Source organism: Panthera uncia, chromosome B1, assembly GCF_023721935.1.
Source record: "Panthera uncia isolate 11264 chromosome B1, Puncia_PCG_1.0, whole genome shotgun sequence".
Taxonomy (NCBI): Eukaryota; Metazoa; Chordata; class Mammalia; order Carnivora; family Felidae; genus Panthera; species Panthera uncia.
Genome location: NC_064811.1, coordinates 44672664 through 44691963, shown reverse-complemented (window position 1 = coordinate 44691963; position 19300 = coordinate 44672664). Strand labels below are relative to the sequence as shown.

Sequence of the window (19300 nt, the reverse complement as noted above, 5' to 3'; positions counted from 1 at the left end):
CAGTGACAAGAATGCTATTCACTCTTCTGCTTGCTGGACAGTGAGGGTTCCCATATGCTTGCATCCTTACTGCTGGCTCCAACGCAGGATTTCAAAACACCACAGCATACAGTGGCTGTGAGTACCCCTGTGCCCTCCCACCCACCCACAAACTTGTAGAGCCTGAAGGCTTCATCTGGCTGCATAGCCCACCTGGGAGCTAACTTAATAAGCACCTTTATTGTCTGTCTTCCCTTTCTGCCCACTCCCAACACCTCCATCCCCAAACCCCATGCAACCGGTGTTCCTCATGTGGCCTCTCAGGTAAACTATATGCACTGGAATCCTTGTTCTCAGGGTCCGCTTCTAGGCAACCTAAATCTATGATAGATAGTTATAGTGGGCCATCATCAACTTAGTGGACCTTTACCAGTGAGTTCATAATGTTGCAACATAACAGGAAATATCAGAGCTGACTCCACATTTGTTTCAATTTGGGACTTACACTGGGTCATGTAAACTATATCTCTTATAGTGGGACAGAGGCAAGAATATTTAGGAAAACTCTGCTCCAAAGACTTTTCATCCTTTTATAAACAACGGTCATGTCAGGGTGCCTGAGTGGCTCAGTCGGTTAAGCATCCAGCTTTGGCTCAGGTCATGATCTCGCTGTCCATGAGTTCAAGCCCCAAGTCGGGGCCTGTGCTGACAGCTCAGAGCCTGAAGCCCGCTTCGGATTCTGTGTCTCCTTCTCTCTTTGCTACTCCCCTGCTTACGCTGCCTCTCTCTCTCTCTCTCTCTCTCTCTCCCTCTCAAAAAAAAAAAAAAAAAAAAAACAATGGTCATGTCAACATATGACCTTAAAAAAAAAAAAAAGTGCCACTTTTCCAGAATATTTCTAAGGAGAGGCCAAAAAGCAGTGCTAGGTTTTCTGGATTGAAAGGTGCTTGTTTTTTTATTCCCCAAATAAATTTTATGATTATTTAATTTCCAAAAAAGTTTACAATAATGCTAGTAAGGCTGGTGAGAATGACAGCCATATATTGCTGGTGGCATCATGAGTCACACACTTTGAGTTAGCAATCCTACAAATCCTTGAATTTATGCTAAGAAAAAAGAGAACTAAAAGGACATGCAGAATCATGCACATTGCAATGTTGTATGTTCAATAAAAATGTAAAGAATTTAAATGGATAGGAGGGATTTGAAGGGCATACTCTTGGAAAAAGAGGCTTTAAGGTTAAGTTTGCAGAGCATTTTACAGAAAGGCTGAGGAGGAAATGTCAGGTGTTTAATATCAAAAACTTCATGGGTTTACCATTTCTTCAGGTGCCTCAGTGGCACACCCAGCTGTGTCCTGTTCTCTGGAGAAGTTTGATGGAGCTCCAACAGAATTTAGTAGGAACCTACGACAATGAAATGGTGAAACAGCTCTCTCGTGGATTCAGTACTCACACTTGAAACTTGATTTGGCATAGAAAAGCACTGGAGGAGGAGTCAATTGATGAGGTTCCCAAAAGAGGAGTGGTTGGCAATGATTTGTCTTCTTAGCCTGGCACCCAAGGCCACACCGGGCCTGTGGCCAACAGGGACACAAATCCCCATGTGGAGTTTTTTGTTTGTTTGTTTGTTTGTTTGTTTGTTTTAATGTTTATTTATTTTGAGTCGGTGTGGGGGAGGAGCAGAGAGAGAGAGAGAGAAAGAGAGGGAGAGAGAGAATCCCAGGCAGGCTCCATGCTCAATGCAGGGCTGGTTCCCAAGGACCAGCAGATCATGACCTGAGCCAAAACCCAGCCAGATGTGCAACCTCCTGACCCATCCAGGCGCCCCCTCACCCTGTGGCGTTTTGTTCTTTAAAAAGCTTTCCCAACTTCAGAGTAATTTAGGACTCAGGTCTCCCAGGCCCACGGAGAATTTAATAGATTAAACACAGGGTAATCGCAAAGTTGTTGTCGTTAAGAAGTATAACTGGGCTAAGAGACGCGAGGAACCAAAAGCTGAGGGAGCCGCCGTCCTTGCCGGCGACCTCGAGGGACTGGGGAGCGGTGCACCGGGCTAAGGGGCGGGAAGCACTGGAGACCCAGCGTCCCGGGCCCGCGCGGATGCCCTGCCCCGCCCCGCCGGCAGGGGCGCGCTGGAGCCCGGCGGTCCCGGGAGGCGCGGCGCGGGCGGGGCGGCCGCGCTCTCGCCGCCCTGGGGTGTGGCTCCCGCGGCCCGGCCGGGCGGGGCGCGGGGTTTAAAACGTCAGCCTGCGGGATCAGGCTTACTCGCGCTCCCGCCGCCTCCGCGCCCAGCCATGGAGTGGCCGCCGCTGCGCGCCCTGCTCCTCAGCGCGGCCGGGCTGCTGCTCCTGCTCCTGCCCCTCTCCTCTTCCTCCTCTTCGGACGTCTGCGGCCCCTGCGAGCCGGCCGCCTGCCCGCCCCTGCCCCCGCGGGGCTGCCCTCTGGGCGAGACCCGCGACGCCTGTGGCTGCTGCCCGGTGTGCGCCCGCGGCGAGGGCGAGCCGTGCGGGGGCGGCGGCGCCGGCAGGGGGCACTGCGCGCCGGGCATGGAGTGCGTGAAGAGCCGCAAGAGGCGGAAGGGTAAAGCCGGGGCAGCAGCCGGCGGCCCGGGGGTGAGCGGCGTGTGCGTGTGCAAGAGCCGCTACCCGGTGTGCGGTAGCGACGGCATCACCTACTCCAGCGGGTGCCAGCTGCGCGCCGCCAGCCTGAGGGCCGAGAGCCGCGGGGAGAAGGCTATCACCCAGGTCAGCAAGGGCACCTGCGAGCAAGGTGGGCACGAGCGCTTTCCCTTCCAACCCTGCCCCATCGGCCGCGCGCCCCCTCGCGGGTCAGACCCGGCGGGGCGTACTCGGCCGTTGTGCCCCGGGATACTTCCCTGGGCATCCGGGAGACGGATCCGAGGGGAGGATTTGGGCGCCTCTGAGAGGCTAGGAGGCATAGGCAACGCCCCCTCTTCTCTCTCTCTCTCTCTCTCTCTCTCTCTCTCTCTCTCGGGGTTTTATTTTGGAAGCTTGTTGCGTGCGCCAAGAAGTGAGGTTTTGCGGGGCGAGTGTATATATAGAAAAGTTTTTCTGGCACCACAAGACTCCCGCGACCCAGCTCATACTGACAGCTGGCAAGTCGATAAGCAAAAGCTGCCCCCATTCTTTTGGAAACCCAGAGATGTCATTTTCTCGTCCTTCTTTCTTGGCTTGTGTGGATATAGAAGTGAAATCAAGAGTGAAGGGGGAAGAGTTTGACGCTGAAATACAAAGTAAAGTACTGTCAGAGAAGTTATTTGTCCCACGTTTAACTGGCTAGATTGTAAGAATTTTAAAAATTGGATTTCATGGTCTCTTAATGTTAGAGAAAGTAATTCACTTACTGGAAATTAAAGATTCTCAAACAATAATCTAACTAGCTAATTATTTGTGGGCAAAAAGTGCAAACTCTTTGAAGAATGTTTTTATGATGTAGTTTATACTGTGAACCTTATGACCATTTTGTTTTTCTTTCTTGTCCCTTTTTTTTGTGTGATTCGTCCCCAGGATGCACTGTTCGGCAGGAATGCCTTTGAGGTTATGTTTGATCATTTATTTTATTCCAGACAGATCCAAACTTGCCATAAATGAAAGGGGAAAATAAATAAGAGTCTGGACTTGTAAGGGGAAAAAAACCTTGGAGATTTTTAACTCTGTCTGAAATAACATTTTCCATAGGGAAATGTTAGAGAGATCCAACCTTGGCAGTCCCTCTCCTAGCCCCAGCCAACACAGCAAAAGGGAGGGAGGCAGTTCTCCTGAAATGACAGAAGCAGTTGCTTCTTTAAGCACAGCTCAGACTTTCTCCACACTTTCCAAATAGTTCTTTTTTTAGAGTTTTTCCCAGAAGCCCATACTCTGATAGGTCGTATGTCACTCATCTCAGAGCTCACTATTGAAAGCTTTAAATCATGTAACTTACTGTGGACTATTTATATTACCATCATTACCTTGAACTTGGAAAATCACAACCCAAAATAATTCATATACTTTTCCAACAGAAACAGTCATTTGTTTTTTTGGATCTCATTTATCAGTCATATCTTGAAAAGAGAAATGTGCATCGTTTAAAAACTCCTTCCAAATACTGAGATTTTCTTATAAACATTCTAAGGGGAATTTTTCCCCACAGTCTTTCCAGATCATTGGGACTTGCTTATCACAGCCAAAGGTTAGCTTGGGGATTGTTTAAGCATTGTTGTCAATTCTAGCCCGTAGCTAGTTTTATCCCTTTTTCTCTCTTGCTATTTGTGTCTCTAAATGCACAGTGGGATTATAAAATCTTGAGAGTGATAGTTGTAGAGAACTAATCCTATCACCTCATTACCATGTACACCCCGTTCCCCAGCATCTTTCCAGACTGCAAACCCCTTGAAGATGTGGACCTGGTTTTTCTTTTTGTTTAGGAAGATGTTAAGTGAAATAGCGTCCAAAACTGGAGACCTTGACAAAATTAGCCTTTTCTTCCCAGTCTGAATCTAGAGATGGGGGTGTGGTGCCTGGGACCATTTGTAGGAGAATGTCAGAGAAAGCAGAAAAGAATGTGAGGTCTACCAGTGTGCTTGTCTACAGCAGAGACAAATGGGACTAAAACCGTATCTCCTAATATATTTCTCCTGATGTGGATGTGTTTTGACAGCTACAGAGGCAAATCTGACAGAGTGCCATTTATTTCCGTGCCATTTAGTACTGGGGCTTTGCAAAGAATAGGAAATGCGTTTTCTAGGTTCCTCCAGCCATTTCTACCCTGAGAGGAATTTCAAGTTATGCTTCCTCGAGTGTTGAGAGGAAGGGGACATTCCTGCTGATCTCACTAACCAACATTTATTGAGCAGATAGCTGGTGTTAGCACTATGCTAGATGTTCTACAGCTGGGGATGCACAGAACAGATCTGGTCCCGCTAATTAACGTATCCACACAGGTTGCAGTCTCCCCTCCCTGTGCGCCTTCCTTGGGGCGCTGGAGACACTCCCAATCATCCTCTTCTTTTCTGAGATTACCACTTACCCACTGTCTGGGGAAAAGATCTTAGTCTGCTTGTTTTCTGTACCTGTGATAAGAGGCAAAGCCATCTTCTTGAAAGTATGTCTGAAAGATAATGATCTGAAAGCTTGGAACTGCCATCATGCATTTAGTGTCATTAGATCTTATTGAAGTCCCTGAAGTCATAACTGGAAGAGGGGATGTGACAATTCAGTTTAATAAAGGGTTAATATAGGAACACCTGGGTGGCTCAGTTGGCTAAGCATCTGACTCTTGATTTCAGCTCAGATCATGATCTTGAGGTTCGTGAGTTCGAGCCCCATGACAGGCTCTGCACTGAGTGTGGAGCCTGCTTGGGATTCTCTCTCCCTCTTTCTCTGCCTCATCCCGACTTGTGCGTGCGTGTGCTCTCTCTCTCCCTCTCTCAAAATAAATAAATAAACTTAAAAAAATAAAAAGTTAATATAGGTGCTGAGATGTATATATTAATATCTCACGGTTGGAAGAGAACGTGGTGCTCCTTTATTCCAGTTCTTGATTAACACCTTTTGTTCCTGGTCCTTTAAATCCGAGCTTCTTGGCAATTCCGTTTCAACCACGTTGGTCCCTTTGGGTCCCCTCCCCTCCTTCTCCCTCACAGTTTTTAATTGTGGAATCAGAATTCATTGGGTTTTTTTGTTGTTGTTGTTGTTATATTTTTTTGAGAGAGAGGGCGCAAATGAGCAAGGGGCAGAGAGAGAGAGAAGTGGGACTCACCCAATGTGGGACACGAACTCATGAACCATCAGATCATGACCTGAGCTGAAGTCAGATGCTTAATGACTGAGCCACCCAGGTGCCCCAGAATTCTTTAAGAGTCTCTGTGTTTAGCATTTCCAGGACTAAATTCAAACCACCTATCAAGACGAATGAGGCTCTTTACCATAACTGTATTCTTTTGGCCTCTTCCCTCCAACCCAGTCATGGTCCAGCTGCAGTAAGTGTTGCTATTTGCTGTTGTTCACAGTCACCCCCTTGGCCTCACTTGTCTTTCCGCCCTTTGAACATTAGGCCTTCAAGATCAGCGCCTGTCCCTTTCTCCATGAAGCTCCTTGACTCCCCTGACTCCACCCACCCTCTACCCCCTTAATGATGTCCTTCAGTTCTCGGTAGGCTTCCAGTCCTTTTTCAACAATATTTATTGCACATATGCTGTGTGTATATAAGCAAGAGGCATTCTGGCAGAATAGTTAAGACACTGAGCTCTAGAACCAAACTCCCTGGGTGTGAATTGTAACTGTCACTTACTGATCCTTAAGCAAGTTATTTCACCTCTTTGGGCCTGGGTTTCCTCACCCTTAATATAAGGATTATAATCATACCTATCTCAGAGTTGTTGTTAAGGTTCAGTGTTGTGAAATAGATGAATATATGGGAAGGGAAAAAAGGGGGGGGGGGACCAACCAAAGAGACTCTTTTTTTTTTTTAATTTTTTTTTAATGTTTATTCATTTTTGAGAGAGAGCACAAGCAGGGGAAGGGCAGATAGAAAGAGGGAGACACAGAATCCAAAGCAGGCTTCGGGCTCTGTCTGAGCTGTCATTAGAGCCCAATATGGGGCTCAAACTCATGAGCCATGAGATCATGACCTGAGCCAAAGTTGGACACTTAACCAAGTGAGCTACCCAGGTGCCCCCCCCCCACCCCTACCAAAGGGCTCTTTGGATGTCTGTTTTCCTCATAGGAGCATCCTAAAAGAGGGACGCTGTCTTATAATTATTTATAAACACAGTAGCTGGCTATTGGACGCTTTATAAATATTTGTTGATTAAACAAAGGAATCCACGTAAGAAAGGGCCTTCCTGTTTGGAAATGCAGGCTGTGGACTCTCCTGCTTGTCTGTTCTCTTTTCTTGTATATTCTGCCTTTCTGAAGTCTAGGCCCGGGAATACATCTGACCTTAGACTCCTCTTCCTCTCTTATCCTGAACTCTTAACATTAGGTGGTCACTTCCCCCCCCCCCCCCCCCAAAATCCCAACATTTCTCCATCCTTTGGTGGTTAAGAATTAGGTTCAGAGCCACAGAAACTGTTCTGCAAATGGAAGAAGCTTTAGTAAAAGACTTTGGTTTTCAGAAACTCATTTTATTTGATGGACTTTAAACATTTGTTCTTTGAGAAGCTCATTTTAGGCTCACTTTATTTTGATAATCATTCAAATGTCCATGTTCTGTTACTGTCCTTCAATGAGTTATGAACTTGTGATATCGTGATTTATAATAATAAATATGTGATCTTCCTCCCTGTTTCTGCTGCAAAGCTCCTAAAACCCTTGGAATTTCCGAGGTATGGAGAGTGGTGGGGTGTCTTTTGTATGTTAATGAGTTACTTTGGGACTGTGGTTGGGGGCTGGTTGCCAGTTGAACCAACCACATGACTAAAGGGTTGGAACTTTCAGGCCTACTCTTCACCCCCTGGAAGGGAAGAGGAGCTGGAGATCACCAATGATTGTCATCGAATCATTAAGGCATGCTTATGTAACAAAGCCTCCACAAATACCCAAAAGGATGGGTTCAGAGAACTTCCGTGCTGGTGTACATGTGGAAATGCTGGGAGAATGGCCCTCCTGGAGAGGGCATGGGAACTCTGTACCCCTGTCCCCATACCTTGCCCTGTATATCTCTCCTGTCTGGCTGTTCCTGAGTTACATCCTTTTGTTATAAACTGGTAATTTTGTAAGTAAAGTGTTTCTCTAAATTCTGTGAGCATTCTAGCAATCCATTGAACCAAGGAGAGGGAGTCGTTGGAACCCAGTTATGGCCAGTCAGAAGCACAGGTGACCAACTGGACTTGGGATAGGCATCGGAAGTGGGAGTGCAGTCTTGTGGGACCGAGCTGTATGATCTAACACTATCTCTAGGTAGATAGTGTCAGAAAAGAGTTGAACAGTAGGACACACAGCTGCTATCAAAGAATTGCTTGGTGGCGTGGAAAAAACACATTGCCACTGGTACCAGAATTGTAGAACTTCACTGAAAGTTGGAATAGGGATTTGAAACTTAAATGAGATTACTAATGGTCTGGTTTATCTCCAGGGATGGGGGGAATGGAAGTCCATGCAATGCTTTGTAAACTAACAGTTATACCATAAAGATGGCCACAGAGCCCAGATGAGGGGAATCCTTAACCCAAACTTGTAGAAAAAGGGCCAGGAATGACTTCCTGGAAGAGTAAGGTCCTGAGATGGGGATGTAAAGGAATTGGCTGGAGAAGAGCTAGCATGGGGGTTGGAACGGACTTAGAATGGAGAGAAGAGCATTAGCAGCAGAAGGAATAGCACATGGTTCCATAGGGCTGCCTCGCAGAACTGGAGAGCAGAGGTGACCGCTGAACACTTGACCCCAAGGATGGAGAAGTTTAGATGCATTGAAGTTTAGAGGTGATCACCAGAGCTGAGGGACCTATTCGGTGATAACATTGGATTTATGCTTTTTAAAAATCTGTGTTGGCCACCCTTAGAATGGGATTGGAAGAGGGGCAAGACTGCAGTCAGAGACTGCCATTAGGAGGCTGTTAGAATAATCCCAGCAAGAGCTGCCTAGACTTCTTCACAAGACCTTACGTTTCTCAGATCTTAGAAGCATGATCAAATCCGGGCTCTTAACCTGCCATGGCAAGCTGTGTGTTGCTTGGCAGAGACAAGCCCATTGTACTGTGCTTTTTTCTTATAAATGACTCCTTACAAAGTACCCACACATCCTCTGCTCATTAGCTAGCCCTGCTCCCAAATTATAACCCACTTGCTCATTTCAGGAAGCTCTTCCTCTCTCGCCCACAATTCCCATTCCTCCGTCTGCTTTCAGATCAGAAACAGAAAATGTCACCTCCCAAAAAGTCTACCCCAGACCAACAGAAATGCTTTAAAATTTTTTCTGGCCTCATTTGCCCTTCTTGAGCACAGAAACTTCTAGAAAGTTAAGTGAATCACTGGTTCATTTTTAGTTTACCTAGTTTTAATCATTGCATTTTAGGAAGGATTTGAAAACCTGAAGAAGCTTTAGAAAAGAAAATAGGCAGCCTTGCCAAAGGGGTCTTAAAGGACTTAAGATTCTTTTGGAGGAAAGTAATCCAAAGAACAAGTTAATGTTTCTTCATGGTTGGGAATTAGTTGTTAAGTGGAAGGTGCCTGACCTACTGTTCTACAGTTCCTCAGGAGATGGAATTAAAAGGCCTGGAATTAAGTAGCCATGAGGCACATTTAGAATACACAGTAGGAAGAACTTGCTGGTAAAAACTGTTGAATACCATAACATGCTCATATGGGAGTCTGGAGAATTCAGTTTGAAAGATTCTCTTTGGGGAGCTGAGAGATCACCTCAGTGAGGAGAGGAAACATGTAGAAGAGGTTGTTATAACTTTAAAAATCTTTTATACCCTGGGCCTGTGAGATGGAATGATTGAGCTGATCAGGCATTTATTGACACCGCTAAATAGGATTTCCATCCTTCCCCACGAGCCTGCTCTCCGGTTTACTGCAGACTTGCCTTCTACAAGAGACTGCCTTATAAGGCTCTCTTTGGGTAGTTTAGCGACAAAACTCTCCTGGATGGAGTCCAAGGCCAGCCAGCCTTCCTTCACTCTAAATTCCTGCCCACAGTGGATAAGATTATAGTGCTTCCTTTACCTCAAGCTACCCCACAAATGATCTCACCTCATCTGTGTTTTTAATTGTAAGACAACATCTTGTTTTTGGCAGCTTTACTAAAAAGGAACCCTGAACTATCGTCAAAAGAACTTTTAAGCCAGGGACCATATGAATGTAACCTTTTTTTGTAATTTAGATCCAGGGCAGCACTGTTAGAAAGATTTGAGATGGAAGAAGACGTGAGTGTGTAAATGAATGTTAGCTTATATTAGGCAATTTTAAAGATTTTGCAGGGAGACCTTTATTCTTTAGGAGGGTGGGTGGGAGGGACTAGAAATAGCTAAGGAAAGCTGTTCTGGGTGGGTTTTTGAGGTCCGTTAAGACCAGCACCCCACTACCCCCACAAAGCCTACACAAGAAAGTGAAGAGGTCTGTAGAAGAAAGCTAGGGTTGATAACGTGGGGGAGGGGGGAAATGTTTGTTTATTTATTTTTACTTAAAATTGATGAGTTAAATAATTGAACTCTTTTTTTCTCAAGTTGGATTAGTGGCAAAATTATCTGGTGCCTTAGAAAAAGCTAATTTGTTGAATCAACTTTACCGTTCTACAAAGGAAAGCTAGGTGAGGTTATTAGAAACAGCTGGAGGGGTGCCTGGACAGCTCAGTCTGTTAAGCATCCCTCAGCTCAGGCCTTGATCTCAGGGTGGTGAGTTCAAGCCCCACATTGGGCTCAGCACTGGGCTTGAAGCCCCCAAAATCAAAAAAGAAAAAGCTGGATTGAGCAATAGCCCCACCTCTCTCAATGCCTCCACCAAGCAGTGGGTTACCAGAGAGAGGAACCAACCAGAAGTGGACTGCGTCCAAAAGCACGTTGAGGTTGCAGAGCATTTTTGTGTCTGAAAAGAAAAGTTCAGACCAGGGCGCCTGGGTGGCACAGTCCATTAAGCATCTGACTTCAGTTCAGGTCATGATCTCATTGTTTGTGAGCTCGAGCACTGCTTCTGTTTCTCTCTCTGCCCCTTGCTTACTTATGCCCTCTCTTGAAAAAAAAAAAAAAAAAGAGAGAGAGAGAGAGAAAGGAAGGAAGGAAAGTAGGTAGGTAGGTTCAGACCAGATAAAACAAACCTAGTAACTCAGTGTAGACAGTGCCCCATTCCTGTGGTATGATGTTACTTACTTACACCAAGAGGGCCAAGGACAAGCCAACATGTTCAAAGTAGAGTTTACTATGAAAAAGCAACACCTTCAAAACTTCAGGGTAATGCATTTAATAAATGAAGGCACAGTTTGGTGTACTCCTTCACAGGATTATTGTGAATGTCAGAGTATAAAACAGATATGAAATCACTATAAAGTGTGCAGCACCAAATGTAAAGAGTCCTTATTGACTAGACTAAATTCTTTGGGGGCAAGAACTCTACATAGTGCATTGTAGAATACCTTAATACATTTATCTTACAGTTTCTTTTTGATGAATTGATCGGGGATATATGATACATCCCTGTATAAATAGCTCTAAAAGAGTTCTTTCTTTTAGCATAAAATAGAAATTCTTTATGATAACAAAGTTAATGTCTTAGTTTACTTGGCTTTTTGTGGTTCACCTTACAATGTCCTATTACATGCAGCGCAGAATGATATTTCTTAAAAGAATGTATCGAAGGGGCGCTGCGTACAGATAGCTCAGTCTAGTGGCAGTCCTTCCAGGGCCAGATTGGAAAGTCTCTTCAATTGCAGCCAAGAGGCTTTTGAAGGGCTGGTGTGCTGGGAGCAGCTAGCATGAATATTTTCCCAAGCAGGACCTCTGGGAGCATAACGTTTGTTTCTATGGTGTTTGATCATCTGCCAGGCTTTCTGGTAAGTCCGCGTAAGGTGAAGAAGGAGAAAAGACAGTTAAGATAACTGTCAACACACTCCAGTGTTCCCCTTCACCTGAAATTTTAGTTCTGAGTGCTGGCTGACCCCTGCACACACCCACCCCCGGCACCACTCTGGCATCAGTTTTCTCAGCTGGGATAATAATATTTACTGCACATCTGAGTTGGGATTCGTTGTGGGATTACTCCCCTTACAGACTGAAGCATATTTTTTGTCAGGTGATCATGTGCAAGAGAAGGAAAATCCTTGTGGGGGTTTTGAGAACTCTGGCATAATCCATTTTGACTTTTTGAGAGGAAAAAAGAGAGAGCACTTTAATATTCTAACAGGCAGAAATACAGCTGACTTCAATCACCCTGTTCTTTCATGTTGTTTTTCTTGAAAAAGGGATGTCTCCAGCTTTTTTGGAGGCTTGTCTCTCCACCCTACCCCCCAGCAAGAAAGGCTCAAAGACATTTCATTTACATCATGGCAGATTAGCTGGCCAGTGGTCAAGTGGTTGAATTGGGAAAGCTTTAGATCTGACATCTGTTCTCTCTTCTGGCCTGACCCCAAGCAAGGGAGAAAAAATTTATCAAGAAATAGATCTCCGGGAACATTCAGAAGGTTTTGAAAGAGACCACACAGAAATGAGGCTTTAGGAATTTGTCTGGGTAGCCTGAGCCTGCAGGGATGCAAAGCCTGCTCCTTCTCCACGGGCGCTTTCAGAACTTTCTGCTCCGGGAACAGAAATCCGAAAGTGGATTTCAGCAGCAGCTGCAGCAATTACGCGGCAACCCTGGCTTCCGAAGGAATTTCCCCCCCCCCAGGAAGCCGTAGAGCATGTGACTGAGCTTGAAATGCTTAGGCAGCAGCGCCGCTCTGAGTTACAGGAGGTGAGGTGAGGCGAGGCGATCCATGCAGAGAGGCTGCTTATTAGAGATGCCCAGCCCAGCTGGAGAGGGCAGGCTGGGGCGGAGAGCAAGAAGCTGCCAAGTTTTGATGGGCCAGAGCTTCGGAGCCAGAGGCCCCACTGTGCACAGGTGTGCCTCAGATCTGCGCTGCGGAGCAGGCGGGAGAGGCTGATGCAGCTCAGCTCTTTGTGCCCCACCAAGGCTTTGGTTCACTAGAAGAGAACTGTTGGGGCAGGGGCAGGCCTTTTGGACCTGGTTGTGATATGGGAAAGTGAGCAGCCCCTCCCTCACTCCTGCTTCCTTGGAGGTGTCTTTCTTTTCTCTCTCTCCCTCCCTCTCTCCCTCTCTCTCTCCCTCTTCCTCTCCCTCTTCTCTCTCTCTCTCCCCCCCCCCCCCCTCCCCCCCCCCCCCCCCCCCCCCCCGCCCCGGCCTATCATTGCATGCTGCCCCTTTCTCCTGACTGAGCACAAAGAAATGTGGTTTTCTCTCCAGTCCCAGCCCTTTGTTAGTTACAAAGCTTGGCCAGCAACTTGATGCACAGTGAACACTGCTCAGTGTGCCTCCCCAATTCCATCCCCAGACTTAGGAACCACATGTGGCATTCTCCCATAGATAGCAAATAAGCCAAACATTGGCATGCTACCTCTGAAAGGTCCATGTTATCCAGGAGACGGTTGTCCCTTCTTTTCTTGATGCTGCTTTGGGTTGAAGTTTTTTCAGGTACTTTAGGATCCTCGCTTATTCCATGCATCAGCCCAAACCCAGTAGAGCCCCTCTCCGGCCCAGTCCAGGAGGAAGGGGAGACAGCCATAACCCCATAACCATGGGCTTGTTAGGTCTCCAAGGCTGATCCCAGGCCTGACCCTACCAGTTGTCTTCAACTCTTATGATTTCTGGTCACCCAGCAGCCAAAATTTGATACAAGTGAGGAAAATGCAGCAGAATGGTTAAGAATGTGAACTTGGGAATCAGACCACATGAGTCAAATCCCCCTTTGCCACTTAACTACTTGTGTGACCCAAACCTCCTTGATTCATATTTTTCTTACTTGCAAAACTGGTGTAATAATAATGTCTGCCACTTAGGGTTGTTGGGAGCTTAAGTGAGGTAATACATGAAAAGCTTCAGTACCTGGCACATAGAAGTCTCATTAAATGCTGTTTCATTTCAGTTTTTGTTGTTCCTAGCATTATAAGCCCTGGTACAAGTTAGTTTATAAGCACCTTGACTGTGATGTATTATGTCTTACTTGATCAATCCAAATGTAATACCGCCCTGTGTATCTCCGAGTTAGATCTGAAACCTGTGTTTAGAACTCTGCAAACAAAATGTCAGGGTAATGTTCTTATAACCAAATCCCTGGAAACTTTCATCTAGCTCTTGTTATTGTTCTTCAAGGATTCCAGGACAGAGAGCCGTGCTCCATCTCTGAGACCCCAGAGTCAAATGCAAGTAACCACCCAGGGTGCTGGCCAGAGGGTTCACTTTGCTTTACAACATGGAGTATTTCCATCTTTCATGTCACACCCTTCTTTTTTGTTTTTTTTCCTGAGAGCACCTTTCAAGTATAGAGGACATTTTAGATTCAAAGGACACTTAAGTAATGATTGGTCTGTCTCTTCCCTGCATACATCGAAAATGTTTTTGTGTTTTGTTGTTTGGTTCATATAAAAAACAAAAAACCTGGAGATAATTGGCTACAAAAAAGAATATGAACCAAAATCACTGAGATTGGCAGAGGGAGAGTATGATTAATATTTATTAGGTACCTATTGGGTATTATCCTTGACTTTGGAGACTTGTGGAATTTGTGTCTCTTCTTTGTTTGCAATTCATGTGTCTCTTCTTTGGCTTTTACATGTACCTCAGCAGGAACTAGTTTAAAAAAAATCAAAACACTTAACTATAAACGGGAATACTTAGACTCAGGAAGGTACCCACTTAGGTTGGTTCTTTGCATCTACCTGAAAAGTGATGCCATCCACCTCCCAGCATAGGGTGGAGAGCAGAAGATGAGGGTATGGAGAGGAAATTTAAGACGCTGGATAACTTTTCAGACCTACCAGCTTCAACAATTGTGAGTAAAGTTGACAAAACACTGGGACCACCAACTCTCCATGTACATCGTGTGCTCTATCCCATTCTAAAGCGGTGATTCTTGACCTTGGCAGGACATCAGAATCTCTTGGGGAGTTTTATAAAATTCTGATGCCTGACTTCTACTCCAAGATTCTTATTTAATTGGTTTGCATGTAACCTGGGCAGCAGGCCTTTTGAAAGCTCCCAGCTGATTTAATGTCCAGGCCAGGTTCAGAAGCATTGTTCTAAAAAGACTTCAAGTGACTGGGTGTGCACCATTTCATTAGGATAATTATAATAATGATGAGCCAATTTTTCCTGCACTTATCCAGCATGTAATGTTTCGCAGCAGGACAACTTTTCAGAATATCTAGTTCACTGTGGGAAATGGAAGCCCTAGAAATCATGAACACTCAGGATAGCGCAAGCAGCATGGTGGTTTGGCTGCTGCTTATCTCCTTGGCCATTTCAGTGCTATTATCTGAGTCAGACAGAATGGAAATATTTCTACAACTGTCAGTATTTGTTGGTATTAATAAAAATTGGAGTACCACAGTACTTTAAGAAAAATAGTAATCTAAAGCCACACAACTCAATCTTTTAATTCTGTCACTATGGGTGCCCGCGTGGCCCAGTTGGTTAAGCGTCAGACTCTTGATTTCAGCTCAGGTCATGATCTCACAGTTTGTGAGTTCAAGCCCTACGTCGGGCTCCATGCTGACAGTTCAGGACCTCCTTGGGCTTCTCTCTCCCTCTTTTCCTGCCCCTCCCCCTCCTCCTCTCTCTCAAAATAAAAAAAAAGAAAGAAAAAATTGTCACTGGAACATAAGTTCCATGAGCCTGGTGCTTTTTATCTGTTTTGTTCACTGTTGAATCTCTAGTGTCTAAACAGTCCTTGGGATAAGATAGTAGGTATTCAGTACATACTTATTGTGTAAATGAAAGAATAAAAGTAGATTATAATGTGCCCTGTGGGGAAGGAGAACCTTTACACTGGGGGAAGCCCATCCCTCTCTCACCCCCCTCAGAATCTCTAACAGGGAGAGGTGACTGTCCAGCTTCTAGGTCCCCCAACCTAGAGGAGAATCTTTTGTCACTTGGCTGAACTCTTCCTCATTGTCATCTTCCAAAATTGCCCCTTATACTTCTGTCCTACTATTACAAAAACTCTGAGACTGAGAACAAATGTTCAGTTCAATTTTATCATCTCCCCCAATCATCTCCCAGGCATTATTAGGGAATACTGTTCTACCACTGGCTGTGTGACCTTGGGAAATTTACTTAACCTCTCTGATCATCAGTATTCTCATCTGTAAAATGAAGATATTACCTGCCTCACAAATTGGTTATGAGAGTTACATGAGTTAATGTTTAGCACAGTGTTTGGCCCACAGTTGGCCCTTAATAAAGCTTAATTCTCATCTGCTTTCCCCTTCTGTTAAATAGCAATAGAGGAAGTCACAAATTCAGTTCATTCTCATTATTAATGGTAGTTCTTACAAAGTCCTACAAATGCTGAATTAGTGTACTAAGTACTGAACCATTGCTCTTAGGGGCAACACAGTTAAGTTCCTGATCACATTTTTGTTAACCAATCAGTACATAGCTTTGCTTTATGTTTCTGCTTATAGACACCTCAATATATATTGATTCGTTCGCATTGAACTCACGGCCAACAACCTATAACTCCTGCCTGAATGAAGCTTATCTAACACACATTTTTCTCTGTAAGACACATAACCCTTTTTTGCTTAGAACACTAGACAGCACTTTAACACTATACCTGGGGACCATTTTAAATGTTTGTTTATTTTTGAGACAGGGAGTGGTAGACAGAGAGAGAGACAGAATCCCAAGCAGGCTCCATGCCGTCAGCAGAGAGCCCAGTGCAGGGCTCTAACTCACAAACCATGATATCATGACCTGAGCTGAAACCAAGAGTCAGATACTCAACCAACCGATCAACTCAGGCACCATTTTAAACAGCGAGGTCACCAACATAAAACACAAAAATAAAAATAAAAAATAAAAAGTCTGTGAAGGGGATACTTGTTTACAGTATGAAAGTAGAAACAAAGCAGTTTGGGACCTCAGATTTTGTTTTGTTTTTCGCCAGTCTGCACATACAAAAATGATTTGGGGGTTACAAATTTTAGTGAGTAGGTGGCTTCACAAATACGGAATCCATGAATAATAAGGATCAACTGTTGGAAATAGATCAGTGACAAGCATTAGGGAACTGTCAGGTTTCTGAAGGCAGAGCACACTATGGGTCACTCTTTCTTGGTATGTCCCAAGGCATATAACCATTCTGGGCACAGAGCAGGTACTTAGTAGATAATTGTTGGACTCTGCATCCAATTTAACAAATACATATGCTATCCCTATTGTCAACTGTACCCATGACAGGCTTCTGTTTTTGCCCTTCGTGCATCTGCAAGCAGGATTCCCATTCTACAGGTGTTAGTAAGAAGTATAGATTTTACTATGTTTTTATAGGGACAGCAGGAAAGTCCCTCCCATTTCTCTCTCCAGCCCTCCCCCCAGCTAGAGCCTGCTGCATGACCTTTCCCTCACACAGAGCCAGGCTTGCAGGCACGATTCTTCACCCCAAACCAGCCCTCTCCTCCCTCTCTAGATGTACACTCAGCAATTAGGCTGTGTCCTGGCTCATCTGGGTTCACCCATCACTTAACTCAGGAAGCGAAGGTTACCTGGATCATCACTGTCATTAGAAGTAGAATATTGTAATGATTCCCTATGAGTCATGTCAAGTACCTTTTTGTAAATGCTGTGTGCTAAGTGCCATAATAAGGAAATTTGCAGTGATGAGAAAGATAATGCCCCTTTCCAAAGGAGCCTACAAAGCTGTGGTCTGTCTGGTGGTGTGTGAAGTGTAGCAAGCCAGAAGAGGCTGTTAGACTAAATTAAAATAAAAGGTCAATAAAAATGCATAGGAGCAAAGAATATACACCTACCCCTCATCTCTCTCTCTTTCTCTCTCTTTTTTTTAATAATTAGAAGGGTGTATTTTCAATGCAATTTCTACTGGAATGGAAAAAACGCACAAAGGTACATTCACATTTGTAGCCTACAAATACATTATAATTTAATTACAGACTTCATGAGCTTATAAATAATGTAACGATGGCTAGATGTGGAGTATATAAATGACTTAGTTATGACTTTGCCCAAAGTGACATTCTGGAGTGGGAGACAAATGAATTTTATGTTTGTTTGCTCAGAATTGAGTTAAGGATAGAATATTGATCCAAAAGAATCTTAACGATTATGTTTACCTTGGTAAACACTGAGAAAACCAAATGTAGTAAATTCTCTTCTACCTAGTTCCCTGGCAAATGTGTAAAAGCAAAATTTTAAATAGATGCAAATGACCCATTGAGACCACGAGGATACTATTTTGCTGTTAGCGATCCATTGTCAGATGTCTAGCTTTTTGGACAAACTACGGTAGGTTTTAAATTCTAGACTTTACTTATCCTTGTTAATTAATTTCAGCTGTTGTGAAGTTTATGTGTGTTCTGGGAATGTGAGCTAATTTAATTTTGCTTTCAATTAATATCTTTTTTGTTACTCAAGAAAAACAAACATCATGGAAACTTGTGGAATTCATTGAAATAAAGACCATCATTATTAATCTTTTTATTGTACCTGTTCCATATTTTACTGTACTTCATTCTAGTGTTTCTCTAGACATATATAATTATTTAAATAGTGTTATCCATGTTTTTTTACATCTTGTTTTTCATTTATAACTATCCTCCATGTGTTTATGTTATAAATGTCATTTATAATGCTATATGGTCATTAGAATGAATCATAATTCATTTCAGTTTTCCTCTGTCAAAAATAACCTTTAAATTCTCATGTTTGGACATAAAGGTCTTCTTTCTTCATTACATCTTTAGAGTAGACATCACATTGGAATTATGATTCAAAGGTATGAACATTTAAAAAATTTTTGAGGGGTGCCTGGGTGGCTCAGTTGGTTGAGTGTCCGACTTCAGCTCAGGTCATGGTTTCACTGTTTATGAGTTCGAGCCCGGTGTCAGGCTCTGTGCTGATAGCTCAGAGCCTGGAACCTGCTTCTGATTCTGTGTCTCCCTCTCCCAATCATGCCCTGTGTTTCTTTCTCTCAAAAAAATAAATAAATGTTAAAAAAATTTTTTTAAATAAAAAATTTTCAGTGCCTATTGACATTGACATTGATGATTACATTTTAAAAATTAGCCTCTTCTAAATTGGACACATTTTCTCCAAAAAACAAGAGGCCAAAAGCAAAGCATTTCTTTTTTTTTTTTCTTTTTATTTTTTATTTTTTATTTTTTAATATATGAAATTTACTGTCAAATTGGTTTCCATACAACACCCAGTGCTCATCCCAAAAGGTGCCCTCCTCAATACCCATCACCCACCCTGCCCTCCCTCCCACCCCCCATCAACCCTCAGTTTGTTCTCAGTTTTTAACAGTCTCTTATGCTTTGGCTCTCTCCCACTCTAACCTCTTTTTTTTTTTTTTTCCTTCCCCTCCCCCATGGGTTTCTGTTACGTTTCTCAGGATCCACATAAGAGTGAAACCATATGGTATCTGTCTTTCTCTGTATGGCTTATTTCACTTAGCATCACACTCTCCAGTTCCATCCACGTTGCTACAAAAGGCCATATTTCATTTTTTCTCATTGCCACGTAGTATTCCATTGTGTATATAAACCACAATTTCTTTATCCATTCATCAGTTGATGGACATTTAGGCTCTTTCCGTAATTTGGCTATTGTTGAGAGTGCTGCTATAAACATTGGGGTACAAGTGCCCCTATGCAT

General features: G+C 44.0%; 1 protein-coding gene across 1 annotated transcript in view; it reads left to right on the top strand.

The window, feature by feature from the left end:
* Window positions 1–2231: 2231 nt before the first annotated feature.
* Window positions 2232–19300, top strand: part of IGFBP7 (insulin like growth factor binding protein 7) — a 77622-nt gene continuing 60553 nt past the window's right edge. Inside the window, exon 1 of the mRNA XM_049630535.1 lies at window positions 2232–2750. Coding sequence (XP_049486492.1) covers window positions 2276–2750 — 475 coding nt within the window. The 5' untranslated portion in view covers window positions 2232–2275. The remainder of the gene's footprint in view (window positions 2751–19300) is intronic.